This window comes from Salmo trutta, chromosome 40, assembly GCF_901001165.1.
Source record: "Salmo trutta chromosome 40, fSalTru1.1, whole genome shotgun sequence".
Lineage (NCBI taxonomy): Eukaryota > Metazoa > Chordata > Actinopteri > Salmoniformes > Salmonidae > Salmo > Salmo trutta.
Window position 1 is genome coordinate 14,838,127 of NC_042996.1, and position 20,985 is coordinate 14,859,111.

A 20,985-nucleotide genomic window follows, 5' to 3' on the forward strand; every position below is an offset into this window, starting at 1 on the left:
CCTGGAGGCAGGGGCTTGTGTTTTCAGCACACTGCCCCTGCATGCGGTGTGGGGGGGGGTGCCACACCCATCTGAGGGAAGGTGGGTGCCAGACTGCTGATAGAAAGAAGAGTCTGCACATCCATCATCCTCCTACCTGCCTTTTCAATTCCCCTCGCTCTCTTCTCCTCTTCAGTGTGCCAAGATGGACATAAATCCTAGCCTACATCTCAGCCTGGGTTGACTAATCATCCTTCTTTGAGGGAGGGAGGCAGATATGTGAAAGTCTAACTTGAGAGAGCTGGAGATCAAAGGAGGGAGAAAGGGAGAGTTAGGGTAAGTGGAGAATAGATTTTATTGAGCTGAGAGGGAACTGCAGTAGTTTGCAGCTGGAATACTCATGAGCTTCTAGAGCATACGCGCAGACACACTCTCGGCCCCTCTCTCACACACTCTCTTTTATCCTATACACAAGCTCTGGTAGGCCTGTCAGATGAGAAAAAGTCTGCAGTAATGCTCTTCACGACTGGAGGATACTATTCTGTGTGTGTGTGTTTTTAGGTGGATTACAGCGCCTTCAGATAAGACACTGCAGTCAAGACTGCTTTGCTGGAGATGGGAGTATTTAACCATCTAAATATTAACACCCAAACTCAAATGTATTTGTTAGTACATCAGAATATAATATGACCATTATAGTGTCTAAGATATTAAACTGGTGTAGGACCCATGAATTGCATTTCATTGCATCACCTGTCTCATGCATGTCAGCACTGTTTTGATCAAGATATAGTAATATGGCAAATTTTCACATTTTATCTGTAGACACCCTTTCTCAAACTTCACAGCAAGTTGCATGGGTCCCAATGTAGACTCCATCATCTGACCTGGAATAGCCCAATATCCATCATAATAAACATTGGCCAATATAAAACAATTCATTTATTTAGAAACAGGTCTGTCCGTTTTTGATGGTTTGCAAATACTCTGGTTTCGTGGACGTATCTTTGGTGCAATGCGAATTATCTCTAGACATCCAGTTACACACACTATCACACACACACACACACTTGTGCGCAACGCTGTCAAATCGAGCGATGAGCAGCATCCTAGCCTCCCTCATTGCCATAACAACCGATGGCACAATCAGCATGGTTAGATGAAATAATACTCCTCGGTCCTCGCATTACGCACCACACGGCTCAACAGAGGACTTAATTCAAACGGGAAAACATTTTGGGAGAGCGAGACAAGGCGATCGCGCAAAGGTGACACGTAGACCCAAACAATTTACGTCAAGATAATCTAGACCAGTTGAACCCTGCAGGTGCAACCACAAACGGTGAAAGCTCGTTGTCGGTCAAACGGAACGCTGTAGACAGAAAAAGAAGCGAAGAAAACAGGAGACCTGTTTTAGAGAGCTGCGGTGACATTTCTACAGCGGGAAAACCACGAGCTCGAAAAGGTTTCCTGCCTAGCTCATTCTATGCGCGTGGGTCTGCTCCTCACGAGCAGGACGTGTAACTCGAAGCGTGGGAAAGCTGCGTTATCTCGGGGGGCTGCTGAGACTCACTGGCATCGTTTGCCCCGGTTTTCCCCTGTTCCACCATGGATCGGGAGAATGGAGAGTCCGGGAAAGGGACGTGGAAAAAGCAAGTCGACGATATCAAGAAAATATTTGAATTGAAAGAGGTCCTCGGAACGTGAGTGTTATTACTTATAACATTTTCTAAAGCCCTATTGTTGTCAATGCTAATTGGGTATGAATTTACATCTGGTAAACCGCCGTAGGCCTTTGAAACTTTGTTGCCGAATGTAGCGGGACGCTCGCGCTGGATACTTTGTATCCGTTTCGGTTTAACGACCGTTAAGCTCCCGGTTTAACTGGAAGCCAGCAGAGATGTTCGGTTATCTATGACGAGTTATTTAACGGACTGTAGGCTAGCGTTAATCCATATCTGGTTTGATGAGACGAGTGTTTGTTGGATTCGCTATGGTAGTGAAATATCGAATGTCACTTTTTGTAGGCTAGCCTATGTCATTACAAATTATGTGACATAGGCTACCCACTTCGATATTAGGGGAAGCTATGAGGCCTATTGTAGGCTGAACTATGTAGGAACTGTTTTTAGAAAAACCTAGACAGCAGCCTGTGCCTAAATAAGGGGGTATTGTGTGTTTTAGTCCACTATTTTACAACCGGTTACGCATGTCTTGTTCAGTTGTCTCTGCATAAAACAGAGACAACTGAACAAGACATGCGTTTAGGTTAGCCTACTACATTCATCCTCCCTCTCTTCCCGGCCCACCGCTCTGACAGCTCCACTTGCGCTGCTATCTATCATAGGAATGACCTTTTGGAGACGCGGGCAGTTAAACACTGATATAAATTGAGTCTCCGACCTTATAAAAAAATATATTTGACCATTGGTGAGTGGTTATCATGGTTTTCTGTGTTTATCTAATCCAGAATGATTTATCGGTCAATGTTTAATCCTATTTATCACTAAGCGTATTAGGCCTAAAGTGTAACTAACCTCATACATGAAAGATTGGTTTTGGTTTGACAGCATCATAACGGTTAATTTGCAACCCATTTGAACAGCTTGTTCAGATGCAATGCTTGGCCAAATACCCCAGCCTCTTCTTGAAGACCGTTATGCCTACCGGACGGTGCGGTGCTGGAGGCTATAGCAGATTTTCTCTCTGGCCTGTTATTTCTTTCTCTTTGGCACAGAGGAACAGTTTGTTGACTGGACTGGCAGAATCGAGGGAGGACGGTTGGATTAAAGCGGATTAGCTGGCCATGGAAAACCTCCTAGTCCTGGAATAGGCCACTGTAACAGTTCAGACATGTTGCATAACAGTGATGGTAATAAATGATAATTATTACAAGTTTTCAACAGGTCAGTTCAGTGGGCAATGTGTCGTGGTTATTGAGTATATTAATAAGGTTGTGGAGTGTTGAACCATTGTTCTGCATTGTGTGTGCATGATGGCCTTTGCAGAATTCCAGGTATGCCCATTTGGAGCAGAGAGAGCATGAATTAGGCTCAAAGGTCATGTCGGATCTTTGTTCTTCATAAGGCAACATCAGTTTCACTTAAATCAACAAAGAGGAGATCCAAATTTCTACCGTGTGCCTGGAATTCACATAACAGATGGAAGTATGGACAGGTGCGTTTTGGGTGTGTGTGTTTTACAGATGGACAAATGAGGGACCACTCAGTTTCTATGCTTATAACGCAAGTCTCCACTCTGCTACCATGGTGTCTATGTACTAGCACCATTCAGTGGGCTCCCGAGTGGCGCAGCGGTCTAAGACATTGCATCTCAGTGCTAGAGGCGTCACAAATGACCCTGTATCACAACAGGACGTGATTGGGAGTCCCGTAGGACGGTGCACAGTTGACCCAGTGTCGCCCGGGTTAGGGTTTGGCCGGGGTAGGCCGTCATTGTAAATAAGAATTTGTTCTTAACTGACTTGCCTAGTTAAATAAAGGTTAAATAAATTCACAGCATGACAGGACACTGATTGGGATTATTTACAAAGGATTTCCAGAGGTGCTGTTCATCCCCTTTACACGCGCACCAAACTGGTACTAAAGACAGGTTTTCAGCACACCTCTGTGTGTTGTTCACTGGGTCCTGATCCTCCAGATTCCTTCCTGGTGGAGACATCTTTCTGTTTCCTCGGGGGCGGGCTTGGGGATCTGTCCTCCCGTCTGGTCTCTGGCCAGCCCTCTGTGCTTCGGACTCTGGAACATAAAAGGGCCATCTGGGCACACACACACACTTGGCCTCAGGTTATAAGTATGACCTGGAATTTTTCTTGGTCAGGAAAAAATTCTCTGCCCTAAAAATATTACTCAGACATTTCATGTTAACGCCATAGCAACACATTAACCAGAGTTGTACTCAGCCTCAGCCTTTGAACTCCCTCCTGCTGATGTCTGGTGTTTTCCCCTTTAATTCTCTATCAGCAGAAAAAGAAGGGGAGAGGAGGGAGGGAGAGATGGAGAGAGGAAGGGAAGAAAGACAGCAGGGAGTCAGGGACATTGACTCTATAGTCTATTATCTTGCTCCAGTCTCTTGACCATTGGAGTCTTGTTTTCAACACTTAGAGGGAGGAGAGGGAATGGAAAGAGGAGCGAGAGAGGGGTTGAGAAGGAATTGGAAGAGGAGAGGAATAGATAAGAGAGGAGATGAGGACAGAAGGGAATAGGAGAGGATGGGAGAAGAAATACTGTTACATTGAATAGGGGTTAGGTAAGAGTTGGGGCTGAGCTACCACAACATGTTTCTCTGACACACGTTATGAGCTAGTCTTTAGAAATTGGATGAGAGATGAACATTTTTATTCACCTTGTAAAAAGATGGACAGAGCCTTTCACATGGCACCAGTCACGTTGGTCTTTTGTGCCTTATTGCTTTTCTATACCGTTTCATAATGCTCTATGACTGCATTTATAAGATGTATGCATGTTTATAAGGCAATATTAACACTTCATAAGACGGTGCTTCAAGTCAAGCAGAATGTCACATCTTTTGACTCCTTTTGACATTGGAGTCATTTAGCAGATGCTCTTATCCAGAATGACTTACAGTTGGTGCATTCATCTTAGGATAGCTAGGTAGGACAAGCACATATCGCAGTCATAGTAAGTACATTTTCCTCTGAAGTAGCTATCAGCAAAGTCTGAGCTAGCAAGAGGAAAAAGTCAAATGCAAGTGTTAATTCATGAAAGGCAAGATTTATTTTTTTGTGGGGGGGAGTGGTGAGGAGGGGATGTGATGGGGGTGCTGCGGGATTATTTAAGATACTCTTTGAAGAGGTAGGGTTTCAGATGTTTTCGGAAGATGGGCAGGGATTCTGCTGTCCTAGCTTCAGGGAGAAGTTGGTTCTATCGTTGGGATGCCAGGACAGAGAAGAGTTTGGACTGAGTTAAGCGGGAGCTGCCCTCCCATAAAGGTGGGAGGGCCAAGAGACCAGAGGAGGCAGAACAGAGTATTTGGATTGAGATGTAGGGTTTGCGCATAGCCTGACGGTAGGGAGGGGCTGCTCTATAGGTAAACACCATAGTCTTGTAGTAGATGCAAGCGGAGGAGTGGAGTGGGGTGACATGGGAGAATTTAGGGAGGTTGAACACCAGGCGGACTGCGGTGTTCTGGATAAGTTGCAAGGGTTTGATGGCACAAGTGGGGAGCCCAGCCAACAGTGAGTCGCAGTAGTCCAGACGGGAGATGACAAGTGCCTGGATTAGGACCTGCATCGCTTCCTGTGTGATGTAGAAGACACAGATTAATTTAGTCTCCATCCATAAAGTCAAATGGGCTGATTGCTGCTGCCGGTTTTAAAATGTCAGTCCGGAGACATTTCTCTATCAATTGGATCAGTCACACAAGCCAGTCTGTAGGCTATAGCTTGGATCCATAGAGCTACTATTAGTAGTTAATGTAAGTCATGTAAGGGGCAGCTGCTGGGAGTTAAGCACAATAGAGGCCATAGTAGAGCCACAGGGCTCTGTCTGGCCTGGTGTCCTGTGTTCCAGCTTTACCCGAAGGCTAACACAACACTTTCGGAGCGCCAGAGTAATATTTCCAAGTGGCACGTAGGGAAGCCTTAGTCAGTGTGCGTGTGTTCGTCCCTGGTGTCCTATTTTCCTATATGTGTGCGTGTGTGTTTTTCTGCAGCATTCTGTTGTTGAATTATTAAACACTGTGAGCTCCTGGGGGGCCCAGGTGTTCATATGATGCTGCAGACGGGTGTGTTTCAGGTATGCCACACCTCTCACTGCTGAACTGAGAGAGAGTAAGAAAAAGAGAGGGAGAAGGGACAGAGGGCAAAGCAGAGTTGCGTTGTGGGAGTGTGTACCATCTAGGCCACGACGCCCTTAATTGAATGCTCTACTTCCTGGCTCCTGGCATTGTCCTCTTTCTGGGACTGCAGTTATCTCTCTCTCTCTGCCTCTCTCGCACTCTCTCTCTCTCGGCCTCGCTCTCTCTATCTCCCCCCTCTCTCTTTTTCTCTCGCTCTCTCTCTTTCTGCGTAGCTGTCCCTACTATCCGACCTTGCTGCCTCAGATGAAGTGTATGCAACTTTGAAAGCCAGACTTGATAGTTTAGCACTGGGTCTCAGGAGTATAACAAGTGTACAGAAAGCATACAGCATTTTTGTATTGGGATAATTTTGTGTGTGTGTGTGTGCACATGTGTTTGGGCCTAATGGATTAAGGGTAGACTGTAATCGGGCATCTTCATTATAGGAAGAGACACGAATTATCCGTCCATCCCTCTACCTCCTCCCTTCATCACCTCTTTACCCCAATCATTATCTCTCCGCTCTTTTAATCTCCCTGTTCCATCAGCTGTTCCCTCTCTTCTTTTCTTCAGGTTTTTCTTCAGTGATGGTTAATTTTGCTCGTTGTTCTTGTTATTTGTGACTCCCGGTGCGTGACATTTAGTTCCTGGGATTCAACCCTAGATTAAGTCTGAGTGGACTCATCTCAATTTGTCTTGACAGTATTGTTATACCACAGTGAGCTCATTCTGATCTAGATGACACACACACACACACACACTGTATATAGAGGGCCTGAGAAACATCCATCCAAAACAGTGGTCCCTGGCTACAGCAATGGGTAAAATTAAGTCACTTTTTCCCCAGCATATTTTTGTCATTAATATTCAAAAATCTATTAAAATGTCATGTCTTTCCAGATGCCAAAACAGATCCAACCTTTTTGAGCGGGAGTGGATCCAGACTTGAATACACACTTTGTATTATCAAGACAAATACAACCATGTTCAGAAGTGCTCTAGTAAACTTAAGGGTGTTTTCACATAGTCCTTTTTAAAATAACTGATCTCAGTCCTCTTTAAAGTGAACTCTGGAGTAAAAAAAGAAAAAACAAAGGAACTGGTGTCTTTGTATTCATACTGCCCTTGCCTTTGAATGAGGACTCAACTATTTTGCCAGTTCACATCACCTATTTTGTGGTCCTAGTCTTCTCTGCATTCACATTGCTATGTTTAGAAAGGAAACAAGGACAAGCCATTCCATGAGATCGTGAGATCTGCAGTGTTGGGTTAGTGAAGTACAGCTAGTTCAACTAGAAATGTAACTCCATTTTACAGTAGCTTGGTGGAAGTATAACTAAATTCAGATCTTGATCATGTTTTCAGTCGTTAATTGCTTCTTTTTCCTTTCAAGTGTAGCTAACTACTGGAACTACACACTTTTTATATTTTTTATTTTTTCTAAAATAAAAAATGTGTTTGTTTGAATTTCCTTTTTTTTTCGACAGCAGACCTGCCTAATTCCTAAATTTGTTTTAATGGGCTAAATTACACATTCTGTTAACATCTGACTCCAGGGTGATCTGTTCTTGTATTTTGTAGTCTTGCATTTCATATTTAGATAAATTATTTTTCACGTAGTAGTTTGAATGTACTGAACTACTATATTTATAAAGGGTAGTGTTAGTGCAGTTTAACTTCTTCCAGTGTGAAGTAATTGGTAGCTTGGTAAACTACTGTATATATACTTTATATAGGGCTCCAGAGTGGCACAGCAGTCTAAGGCACTGCATCTCAGTGCTAGAGGCGTCACAACAGACCCTGGTTCGATTCTGGGCTGTATCACAACCGTCCGTAATTGGGAGTCCCATAGGGCGGCGCGCAATTGGCCCAGCGTCGTTTGGGTTTGGCCGGGGTAGGCCGTCATTGTAAATAAGAACAATTTCTTAACTGACTTGCCTAGTTAAATAAAATATTTTCAGAGTAGCTTCCCCAACACTGGTTATCGGACAGCTACAGTTGAAGTCGGAAGTTTACATACACCTTAGCCAAATACATTTAAACTCAGTTTCACAATTCCTGACATTTAATCCTAGTAGAAATTCCCTGTTTTAGCTCAGTTAGGATCACCACTTTATTTTAAGAATGTGAAATGTCAGAATAATAGTAGAGAGAATGATATATTTCAACTTTTAATTCTTTCATCACATTCCCAGTGGGTCAGAAGTTTACATACACTCAATTAGTATTTGGTAGCATTGCCTTTAAATTGTTTAACTTGGGTCAAATGTTTTGGGTAGCCTTCCACAAGCTTCCCACAATAAGTTGGGTGAATTTTGGCCCCTTCCTCCTGACAGAGCTGGTGTAACTGAGTCAGGTTTGTAGGCCTCTTTGCTCGCATACGCTTTTTCAGTTCTGCCCACACATTTTATATGGGATTGAGGTTAAGGCTTTGTGATGGCCACTCCAATACCTTGACTTTGTTGTCCTTAAGCCATTTTGCCACAACTTTGGAAGTATGCTTGGTGTCATTGTCCATTTGGAAGACCCATTTGCGACCAAGCTTTAACTTCCTGACTGATGTCTTGAGATGTTGCTTCAATATATCCACAACTTTCTGTCCTCATGATGCCATCTATTTTGTGTAGTGCACCAGTCCCTCCTGCAGCAAAGCACCCCCACAACATGATGCTGCTACCCCCGTGCTTCACAGTTGGGATGGTGTTCTTCGGCTTGCAAGCATCCCACTTTTTCCTCCAAACGCAACAATGGTCATTATGGTCAAACAGTTCTATTTTTGTTTCATCAGACCAGAGGACATTTCTCCAAAAAGTACGATCTTTGTCCCCATGTGCAGTTGCAAACTGTAGTCTGGCTTTTTGATGGTGGTTTTGGAGCAGTGGCTTCTTCCTTGCTGAGCGGCTTTTCAGGTTATGTCCATATAAGACTCGTTTAACTGTGGATAAAGATACTTTTGTACCCGTTTCCTCCAGCATCTTCACAAGGTCCTTTGCTGTTTTTCTGTGATTGATTTGCATTTTTCGCACCAAAGTACGTTCATCTCTAGGAGACAGAACGCGTCTCCTTCCTGAGCGGTATGACGGCTGCGTGGTCCCATGGTGTTTATACTTGCGTACTATTGTTTGTACAGATGAACGTGGTACCTTCAGGAGTTTGAAATTGCTCCCAAGGGTGAACCAGTCTACAATTTTTTTTCTGAGGTATTGGCTGATTTCTGCTGATTTCTTTTGATTTTCCAATGATGTCAAGCAAAGATGCACTGAGTTTGAAGGTAGGCCTTGAAATACATCCACAGGTACACCTCCAATTGACTCAAATGATGTCAATTAGCCTATCAGAAGCTTCTAAAGCCATGACATAATTTTCTGTAATTTTCCAAGCTGTTTAAAGGCACAGTCAACTTAGTCTATGTAAACTTCTGACCCACTGGAACAGTGAATTATAAGTGAAATAATCGGTAAAAAAACAATTGTTGGAAAAATTACTTGTGTCATGCACAAAGTAGATGTGCTAACCAATTTGCTAAAACTATAGTTTGTTAACAAGACATTTGTGGAGTGGTTGAAAAACAAGTTTTAAATACTCCAACCTAAGTGTATGTAAACTTCCGACTTCAACTGTACATATCCCTACTTACATTTCGGAAGCTAATAGATTGTATTTAGTTAAAAGATGAGAATATTAACATGTAAATATTATTTGTAAAACAATGAATAGAATACTGCAAATGAAATAATGCTGTAATTGAAAATTCTACACCCAATGTAGGCTACTGCCCCTTTATTAAGATGAAGCGTTGATTTTGTGGTTAGTGCAATCCGGGATTCTTGGGACATCCCTACCCTAAATCCTAACCTTAACCCTTACCCTAATCTTAAACCATAACCCTTACCTAACCTTAACCCTTGACTTACCCCATTGAAATTGACATTTAAAATGGTTAACGTCAGTTGGAATGTTTCAAGGCTCCCGCATAGGGTACAAAATCAAGATCCTTCTTATTTTGTGATTCTCATCATATGTTGTTGTCTTCTCACTATTCAAACCCCACAATCGAATAAACAGCTTATGAAGCTCTCTTAGCCTATAGATCACATATTGCAAACAAATAATCAGAACATTGTGTCAGTACAAAACTCCACACATATTTTGGAATTTCTGTGCATCCTTGACAATCACTAATAAATATCAAAAGACGCACACGTTTTGTCCACCAACTGGCACACCATCTTCTCTCTTTTGTGGCACCAATGTGGGGAGGTTATGGCAGGGGAAACGGTGTTGCAGTAGTCTAGTTTTGGTGCTGGAATAATGACAAGCGAACCTGGGGAGCCTTGTGTTCACATTGCCCTAAAAAAGGGAACCGGACCACTGAATTAAAGCGAACCGAACTCCGACCACCACACGAGTTGTTCTCAGTTCATTTCGGGGGCTCTTTTGAGGGTTGTCCGTTTCTTTGGAGTGTTTACTCTGCTCAAAAACCTAAGCGAGCCGCACTGAGTTCACCACAATTGGCTTAAACGGACAGTGTGTGAAAACACCATAAAGGTGTGTGCATCAATACATGTGTACAACACTCCCTCTTGGGGAGGTTCCATGACGTGTGAATGTACAGACTATTGAGTGTTAATGATCATCAGCATCAGTCCATTATCGGATCAGAGCCCTATTTAGAGACTCCAAACGGCCATTGCGTGGGAATGGGATTGGTATCAGGTGAGGGAGACCTAAGTCTTACTTACTATAAGTTGTTTTTGATAGCAGCTGGTTTATTCCAGCTAGGCCTATACAGATTAGTCACAATGATTCTGTGTAGATTTGTATAGACCAGTCATACCGAATGACTTTGGTTACATACACCTCATGGCTTAGTTCCTATACGACTCTGTTTCATAGTTGGTCAGGCACAGAGCATGTTTGTGTGAGGGTGTGTGCTTGCAGATTGCACACACTACCTCAACTCCATGTTAGCGTCTCCTGTCTCATCTGCTGCTCGTGCTCTGCAATCGGAGACTGATGAGACACGTGAGAGGAGCTCGCGGGGAGAAACTCTAATTGGCCACCAAATTAATGTCACGGCCGCATCAGATCTGGAGCATGACATGAAGCTACATGTTAAGTGGTTCCCTCTTCCCTCTGTGTCTTCTGGGATGTGTTTTAATGCTGTGGCATTACTGAAGCCCACTCTCCTAAAGCAGCCCGGTTTTCAGGGCCATACAGGGTGTGGGAACAGTCTTGTTGCGAACACAAAAGAAAAAGGCCTCCGTAACAGACATTTCACTAGGAGAGGTTTAAGTGGTGGTGCGGTGTATATAGAAAGATGGCTAGATTACACAGACACGCACCACATTCTTACATGGCAATCCCATGGCATTTACGGCAGATTAAATCACCAGTCCCCACCATATCAAATAAAGCAGACCTAATAATACTCATATCTCTGTTTTAAACTGTCAGCGTATCAGTGAGATAAGCAAGGCTGGAGTCAGACTGCCTGTGATCTGATCTGTCAGGAATGTCTGTGTTCCCTGGAGATCCACTGGATCTCTCCCACAGCAGATTAACAGGCCCTCTATTGCCCAGGCTCTCCTTACATACAGCCTATCAGAGGCTTGTAAGAGGAGGATCCTGTATGGATATTGGGACCATACCTGTAACATGATGAATTTGTCCCATAGCATCAGAAGTTTGAGAAAGGACAATGGCTGTTAAAAGTAGGGAAAAGAGAGGGAGAGGGGCTAAGGGGAGAAAGGAAGAGGTGCACGATGCAGGCATGTGGCAGCCTGGCTGAGTCGGACTGAAATGTGCTGTGTGTGTGCACGTACCTGCATGCAGGTGTGTGTACGTACATTAATATTTATGTATGTGTGTATTTGTAACCCGCTCAGCTGCCGTGGAAGGTCTGTCAAACCCCACTGCCATTATTTCAGATGGAACCTAGCAGCTGCAGACTGACAGGTCTACCCTGTGATATCTATGTCCTTTATTCTATTTTATTCCCCTTTAACCCTCTTTATTCCCCTTTTAATCCTTACTCGCAGTCAACATGACAATATGTGGGGTCAGATTTGATCAGTGGAGGTGACCTAATAGTCACAGTATATGGTTGGGCAGATGTGTGTGTACAGCAACTCTTTGGGTCACAGGAGATGAGTGGCACACACCTTCCTGAAAATGGACAAGTGAGCTGTTAGTGATGCAATCAATTAGAATGTATAACAACATACAGTACCAGTCAAAAGTTAGGACACCTACTCATTCCAGGGTTTTTCTTTATTTTTACTATTTTCTATGTAGAATATTATTGAAGACATCAAAACTATGAAATAACACATGGAATCATGTAGTAACCGATATTTTAGCTTGCAAAGCTGTCATCAAGGCAAAGGGTGGCTACTTTGCAGAATCTCAAATTTGTTTAACACTTTTTTTGGAAACTTCATGATTCCCTATGTGTTATTTCATAGTTTTGATGTCTTCACTATTATTCTACAATGTAGTAAAAATAAAGAAAAACCCTTGAATGAGTATGTATAAAAACTCCTCAAAGGGTTAACAGCATTGGTGGGACTCCAGATGCACTATATATACAAAAGTATGTGGATATGCCTTCAAATGAGTGGATTCGGCTAATTCAGCCACACCTGTTGCGAACAAGTGTATAAAATCAAGCACACAGCCATGCAATCTCTGAAAGCAACTTCAACACAAGAACTGTTCGTCGGGAGCTTCATGAAATGGGTTTCCATGGTCGAGCAGCACACAAGCCTAAGATCACCATGCGCAATGCAGCGTCGGCTGGAATGATGTAAAGCTCACCATCATTGGACTCTGGAGCAGTGGAAACGCGTTCTCTGGAGTGATGAATCACGCTTCACCATCTGGCAGTCCGACAGGCGAATCTGGGTTTAGCGGACGCCAGGAGAACGCTACCTGCCCCAATACGTAGGAGGAATAATGGTCTGGGGCTGTTTTTTAGGCCCCTTAGTTCCAGTGAAGGGAAATCGTAACGCTACAGCATACAATGACATTCTAGACGATTCTGTGCTTCCAACTTTGTGGCAACAGTTTGGGGAAGGCCCTTTTCTGTTTCAGCATGACAATGCCCCGTGCACAAAGCGAGGTCCATACCGGAAAGGTTCGTTCGAGATTGGTGTGGAAGAACTTGACTGGCCTGCACAAAGCCCTGACCTCAACCCCATCGAACACCGTTGGGGTGAATTGGAACGCCGACTGCGAGCCAGGCCTTATCGCCCAACATCAGTGCCCAACCTCACTAATGCTCTTGTGGCTGAATGGAAGAAAGTACCAGCAGCAATGTTTCTACATCTGGTGGAAAGTCTTCCCAGAAGAGGGGAGCCTGTTATAGCAGCAAAGGGAGAACCAACTCCATATTAATGCCCATAATTTTGGACAAAGATGTTCGACCAGCAGGTGTCCACATACTTTTGATCATGTCGTGTATCTACAGGCTATGAATTGATGGCTTTGAGCCAAGGAATCTTCCCTCAGTTACATGGGGTTAAACACTATAGCCTTGATGGGATGGGACCTGACTGTTGTTACCATGGATCCTGTTGCTCCCTGCCCTTTCTCAACTTATCAACGGTGTGTTCCACTCACCTCCACTTCCTGCTCTCTGAGGGCCAATCATATCACCCCAACTGACGAGAGGGAGGGAGGGAGGGAGGGAGGGGGGATTTAAGGGAAGGAAAATAAGTTAAGGAGAGGAGGATAATATAGGCCTAGAGAGGGTGAGTTGAGGGATATGAGGACGTAAAAGAGATTTGTCTTGTCATACTCTATTGTTGTCAAGTGTCTCTGTCACAATAACATGGCTGATGGTAAGCCTTCAGATTGGTGGGAGGAAATGTCTCATCCCAACAACAAAACCTTTTGCGACTTCTTACCTCTGACCCCTAACCCTGCCAGCTTTAAGTCTTTAGCTAAAGCATCTCTAACATCCTTCTTTCCTATTATCTTCTGTTTTCTCCGTCCTGCTCTCTCTCTCATTCTCTCTCTTTCCAGTGCTATAGTTAGGTAGCAGCTACAGTTTCTCTCCAGTTCTCATTACAATGAACCTCTCTCTCCCCCGAGTCAACACTGTGTGTGTGTGTAACGTATAATATGTGTGTTTATGTGCAAATTGTAAAAAAAAAATTCTGAGGAAATCAGCCATTGTCTTGGTAATTAAAAAACGGTATATCCAGTCCAGTGGTAAGGGATTAGAGGTAATGGAATCAGTGCTTTGGCAAACTCATATGGAGAAAGAAGCTCGTTGGAATAATATCTCATCTCCAGAAAGACCGAAGTCTAAATAACGTTTGGCGTTTATAGTAGGACAATTTGTCTTCCAGGCAGGCAATTTAAGCACACACAAGCAGAAAAGCTCATATGCATGAAAGCACACACACACACACACACACACACACACACACACACACGCACACATGTATAGAACCTCTATAAACATACTCACAGTACACACACTATATACACCCACCTTTCTCTGTTTTATAGGTGACACTTACCTCAGGTCCATTACCTTATTTCTCTTCAGAAGCAGTGTGTGTCTGTGAGTCACATTTTAAAGAATTTCAAAGCTCTTGCTGTGTTGCACTGCATCTTGATTCATGATCTGTTAGTGTATGAGTGTTTGTTATAGCTTGGCTAGCGTTGTCCTTAAACGGTACTCAAGGCTGCGCTCAGACTGGCTCTGTCTGGCCAGCCAGCAACCGCTGCAATCACACACGCACGTGCACATAATGCAGTCTTGGTCATCACCATGGTTTCAGTAATGCTCACAATGTACACATGCACGCACACACACACTATTCATTAGGTATCCTCATCCAGGATTTTCCATACACTGTGCTCAATCCCTAAGAGCTCTCTTTCCATCTCCCCCTCCCTCCATATCTCGCGCTCTCTTTCTTCACCTCCTCCTGTCAGAATGGTGTTCTAGAGTCAGCTCAGATCCCAGAGCCAGACTCTCTAACTAGTTTTACAGTTTTAACACCATTATAAAACTGCCTATCCATGTCTGTATGAAAGAGGTAAGAGAACCCTACCTTAGTGAGTGAGAGAGCAGGTGTAGATAAGACTCTACCCTGATACAGGCCCTTGTAGCTCCAAAACCACTCTATATGAGAGAGTGAAGTGTGGAAGTGGGATGACTAGTAGGTCTAGTAGGTAACGCAACCCAGTGCCACGTGCACGAGTGTGTGTGCCTGTGTCTGAGGAGCACTCTCATCATGCATGGTGTTTGATGTGTGCCACTGATCACATTTCCCCCGCTGCCTGTCCTTTTGATTCGCTTGAAGCCAGACACTGAGACTACACACAGACACGGAAATGCAGTGTACCCAGAAAGACGACAGGACTCAAAGCAAGACTGTCTTGTGTACTTATAACATTGACGTCTCATGTTCCCATATCACAGACATCAGTGTGTGTGTATCTGTGTGCGTGAAGGCAGACTCTGAGAATCACATCAAGATCTCACGGTTTTACCAATTTCACTTCAGATTCTGACATTTCTCCAAATGTCAAATTTCGAGGTGGTTCCAAAAAGTCAAGGGCTAGGGTTTGGGATAGGGTTAAATCTATAAAATGTGAAAACGAGTGTTTGCCACTGGGATTGAACATGCGACCTTCGGATCCAGAGTCATGGCATTACAATCCACAGCTTCCAAGCAAAACCCAAGCTTACTTCACGGTAATGGCGCTCACTGTTGCCCCTAGTGGCCGGTTTTGAAGGCATTTCCCGAAGTCCTCAGGACATGTTCAGATGTCCAATTTCAAAGTCAATCCTGGCTGCATCCCTCCCCCACTCCTCTTCCCTCCTCTTAACACACTGTGTGCTCAGGTACAATGGAACTACAGAGAGGGGAATTCAAACGGCAGCTCCTAAACATCTCCATAATGGCATTGTTAGCATAATTGCCAGCGGTTATTAGCTACGTCAGAGCAACAGGTCTCTGTTTGTTATTAATTGGGGCTTTTGTTGGAGCTGCGGGTACAAAACACTCATGACAGCGTCCTACTACACCCAAGCCCTCCTTCTCTCCCCCCTCCCTCTAGAGTCTGCACTGCCCCTCCTCTCCCTCTCTTTTTCCATCCCCTCCCTCGCACATTCTTGTCGTTTTGATGAGGCAGTGCTGGAGATACTGTAGCTAGTCAATAACTATGCTAATAAGCTTGCTGACAAACAGTTGTTGTAAGAGCTGTTGGACCGGCCTTACCAATCACCTTCTACTATCACTAAGGTTAGGCAACACCCAAACAAGGCACAATCATGCAATCTTGTGCGTGTGATAAAGGGAATGACTGAGTGAGTGTGTGACTAATGTGACATTAATGGTCATTTAAATTAGTAGAGATATTGTTTAATCACTAACTGTGTCAAACTGTACCCCGGCCTGCTTTCCTGTTAACACCTGTATGTGTGTGTGCACTGTTCTTCTGCTATTAAAGAAGAGGAGCACTGAAGGGGAACGTCTCTCTTTCAATATCTCTCTCTAATTGCAGATGTGAGCAGAATGAGAGTAGCATGCTAACAAGCTAAAAGGAAGCCGTGTCTGTGTGATTTGACGAGGACTCTCCGTTTAACCCCAGCCTTCCTCTGACACCATGTGGTGTGCTAGCAGGAGTTGGTGTAGCAGGATTCTCTCTCTGTTAGCAGACCGTATGGCTGTGTCTGACCACGTGCCTCTCAGCAGGTGTATGTATAGCGAGAAAGCTGAGCATAATGCCCAGTGGTCCATCAGGTGTGCATGTTTGTGAGGCCTCCTATCAAGGGAACACAGGGTACAGGGTCTGCTGTTGCTAGGCTATCCCTCTTCTCTCTAAGAGTAAATTGGACATCTGCAAGGTCACGATAAAGATGAACTGCTGAGTCACCTGCTAAACTCCACTGGCATCAGCGAGTCTCTGGTCTGTCATCACAACAGCTCTCTCTCACCTCTCAACATACAGAGCAGAGAGCTGCTGTTGGCGTTATAGATTAACCACAAACATATATATATATATATATACACACACACACACACACACACACACACACACACACACACACACACACACACACACACAGGTCATATTGATTTTTGCACTGTGGTTGACTGACTGTTAAGTTCCTAACAGCGCTGAGCCAGTCCTCTGTTGGCTGCGGCCCAAAGGTTAACCAGTGGTTGCCATGGTAGTACGTTTTTAAAATACATATTTTCCAGGAAGTTGAAAACGCATCTTTTCCGGATGTTGAAAAAAACATTTTCTAGATGTTGAAATCATGCTAATTTTTGGTTCTGAATGAAAGTTGAAAAGAAGACATTTATAGACATCTATGTTTGGACCAAATCAAGGCTGGTCCAGACCGGACAAAATCTGAACCAAACATAGACGTCTATGATTCGTTCAGATTTGGACCGGACGGGACCAAAAACCAATGTGTGTGGATGTGGAAATCAAGGCCGGTCAGGACGGCACCAAAAACCAAACATCTTAAAGGTGTCGGTCCGTGCTTACTGAGGTGTAGCCTACAGTGTTGCCTGAAATTTAATTTGATGAATGCCCATCTATGTGGTAAGCCTACTGTTTGTAAAACACAAAAAAAGACGTCCGGACCAAAAAAAGACATCCAAAAGACGTTGGCTCGTGCTTACTGGGGATTAGCCTATCATGTTGGTTGCAATGGAATGTTATGAATGCCCATTCATGTTGTAGGCCTACCATTTGTGAAACAGGCTGTTGCATTGACTTTATTAGTCCTTATTCCTGTGACTAATCAATTTGGCTATTTGAGCTCTGAATATCAGCTACTCAACTTTATCAGGAGTTATCGTGAGCCTATTCGCAATGTGTTTACACAGCGGGAGATGCAGAAGTATTTTATTTTTCACAGTGATCAGCTTGTCAAAAATTGACAGATACAAACTTGAACCCACTGACAATGGGGTGACACTACTGAGCAACAGTGATTGTCCATTCCATTTTGTCCATTTGACTGGTACTGTTTTTAGGATATGTTATTTGTTGACATGAGTTTTAGTTTTTTTTTGTGTGACGGAACGTGGGTGGATGCATCTCTCCAACAACTCCCTGGAGAGGCATGCTGGGAATGGACCAGCAAAATATTTTGCAACCCTGCCTTTGACAAAGTGGGCAGTGCTTATCACACGGCGGCATCAGCACTCACCTAAAAATCCCATATGCCACTGGTTGAGAGAAATTGTCATTGTTTTTGGGCAGAATTATGTGAGGTTTGATGTGTTGTTGTTGGAACCATCTTGGTTAGTTTAGCTCAGAAAATGTTGCCCTCGTCAATCTGCAACCATAGGTGGCCACCTAATGAGCGGGCCGGCCGTGACAGTACCAGCTCCTATTGGCCACTAGCCGTTACCATGGTGAATGTATGCCTTTGTGGTTTGAAAACCTCTACACCTCCCAGTTTGTATGTATACGTTATAGATGTAAGAGAGCGAGAGAGAGAGGGATATATCCATGTTCATTTCTGATTTCCATCCGTTCAACAATAGGTTGTAGCATTTTGAAGGCAGATTGCAGAGGAAAAATAGTAGAAAATGCAGTTAGGATCCCAGTCCCAGACTGGTAGAGTTGTTTACTTTCATTTTGTGATGCGTGTCCTCTCCTCATTACTACTCAAACAGGCCATTTTTTCATTGAATTCAACAGCCACACGTTATCCTTATGATTATGAACCCTCATCACTATCCTTCCCTCCTGTTTCTCTCTCTCTCTCTCTGCTCTTTCTCTCCCTCCCTCACCCTCTCTCCCTCTCATCTTTCTTTTCTGTCTACCTTTTTCCATAATCTCTCGCTCGCTCGCTCTTTTTTTTTCTCCCTCGCTGTCTGTTCTGCTTGTCTGTGTTTGCTGGAATGGAAAGAGTCAGGATGAGGGAAGCTGCAGTAATAAGACAGTTTGACTGTCCTTTTGGGCTGTAGAAAGGGCTGACTGCTCTCTCTCTCGCCCACCCACCCCCCTCTCTCTGCGTGAGGGTGTATATAGTGGCCCATGCTGTTGGAAAAGGCAGCTTCAATCCGCTGTATCTAATCATCAATAAGCCATTACTCACTCCGATAGGCTGGTAAGCTCCTTAGCAACACCACCGCTCTGTTGCTAACATCAGGAACAGGGGAATGCAAAACACAGGCTTGTTTTAGCCAGAGTTTATAGCATGATGTTGGCGACAGAGATTGATAGGTGACCCACCACCTGGAAATCGGTCCTATGTGGCAACATTTTAAATAGTTTTTTACATTGACTAAAAGTAGAGACTGAGAGCTAGAAAATGGGATATCATACACTACAGTTGAGGAACAATGGGGAAGTAATTCTGCTTTCAAAGTCGGTTAACTTGTAACCCCAATTTTGAGAAAATGGGCCGTGAATGTTTTGGTACACCTACTGGAGAGCTCTTTGTCTCCACCCGTTCATCATCGTTCACACCCTCTTAAGCCTTAGCCCCACCCATCTCCTTTAAGGATTCACATGTGAAGCAATGGGCTGAACAGAGTGATTTAAGATAGTGTAGTGAACAACCACAGATTTCAAGACTAAAAGTGGTGAAATTAGTAGCAAAAAGTAGTAGTAAAAATACTCTATCTCGTCCTTGGCCTATATCCTAATCTGACTTTGATGCAGGTCATGTTCTTCACATTACCATCTCTGGTAAACGCACACTACAAATAAAATCATTATTTGTCACATGCACAGGATACAGAAGGTGTAAGCTTTTTTGATCTGAGGTTATAGAACTAGTATTTATTTCTTTATAGTAGCGTGGGTGTTATCGCCATGTCAGCATTCAACTCGGTTCTGTTGTGTAATTACCTTTTACAGAGTGACCATCTCCATCTTCTTCTATTATCTCACTGCTGTCTGCTGGAAGAACCACACTTAAAGATGTGCTCCGATACTCTGGCGACTAAAAGTCTTCTTTTTTTTTTAAACCTCCCACTTTGGGCTGGTTTTGTCAATGTGTAGTTCATATATGCATAATGTATGAGCCGAATTACTGTCTTACTTCATTTAAGACAGTAATCCCTGGTTTGAAAGCGACTTTTCTTGAAGCTTACTTCGCCATTTTCCTCAACATGGGCCAGCCCCCTAGCACTTTAAGTTATAGCCAATGAGCTTTAGCCCCTCGCATTTGAGTGACAGCTAGCAAGAGGCCTGCCCAGCGTTAATCAATGTGGTTGCAGGGTGGGCCCAACAGCTCAGTGGACACACTGGAGAGGTCAGCAACACAATTAGACCCAACCAAATCATGATAAAACAAAAAGATAATTACTTGACCCATTGGAAAGAATTAACCAAAAATACTGAGCAAACTGGAATGCTATTTGGCCCTAAACAGAGAGTACACAGTGGCAGAGTGACTGACCCAAAATTAAGGAAAGCTTTGACTATGTACAGACTCAGTGAGCATAGACGTGCTATTGAGATAGGCAGACCTGGCTCTCAAGAGAAGACAGGCTATATGCACACTGCCCACAAAATGAGGTGAAAACGGCGCTGTGCTGTACTTCCTGACCTCCTGCCAAATGGATGACCATATTAGAGACACATATTTCCCTCAGATTACACAGACCCACAAAGAATTTGAAAACAAACCCAATTTTGATAAACTCCCATATCTATTGGGTGAAATACCACAGTGTGCCACCACAGCAGCAAGATTTGTGACCTATTGCCACAAGAAAAGGGCAACCAGTGAAGAATAAACACCATTGTGAATACAACCCATATTTGTTTATTTATTTTTCATTTTGTACTTTAACTATTTACAAATTTCGACACGTGGGCCATGCCCTGACGAATTGAGGCTGTTGTGAGGGCAAAAGTGGGTGCAACTAAATACTAATGTTTTGTAGTACGCAATTCTCAGGGACCAGTTTTGGCTCGTGATTGCTGCTTTCTCTTTGAGGTTCTCTTGTCTCTGACTGTTTGTTTGAACCTGAGAGACACTATATACACACATACAGGCACGTATATGTAGGCATAACAAATGCAAACCCATTCTTCTCTCTCTCACTCACTCACACTTACAAATACAAAGCTTTGACAAGCACACAAAGTCGTCTGCGTGTAGATCCGCTCGTAGAACACGAATACAAACCATAATTGGCAGATAATTGCTGCTGTGGTAACAGAGCTATTTTAAAA

The 20,985-nt window shown here is 43.7% G+C and overlaps 1 protein-coding gene across 2 annotated transcripts in view; it reads left to right on the top strand.

Moving 5' to 3' along the window:
- The first annotated feature begins 202 nt into the window (after positions 1-202).
- LOC115180382 (calcium/calmodulin-dependent protein kinase type 1D-like) overlaps positions 203-20,985 on the top strand; it is a 62,764-nt gene continuing 41,981 nt past the window's right edge. The window contains exon 1 of one of the 2 annotated variants that reach the window (XM_029742434.1): positions 203-315. Coding sequence is in view for 1 of the 2 variants with exons in the window: in XM_029742432.1 (XP_029598292.1) it covers positions 1,588-1,682 (95 nt within the window). In the remaining variant the exon portion in view is untranslated. Of the gene's footprint in view, positions 316-1,070; positions 1,683-20,985 lie in introns of those variants that run through there. The other variant, XM_029742432.1, reaches the window with a different exon arrangement.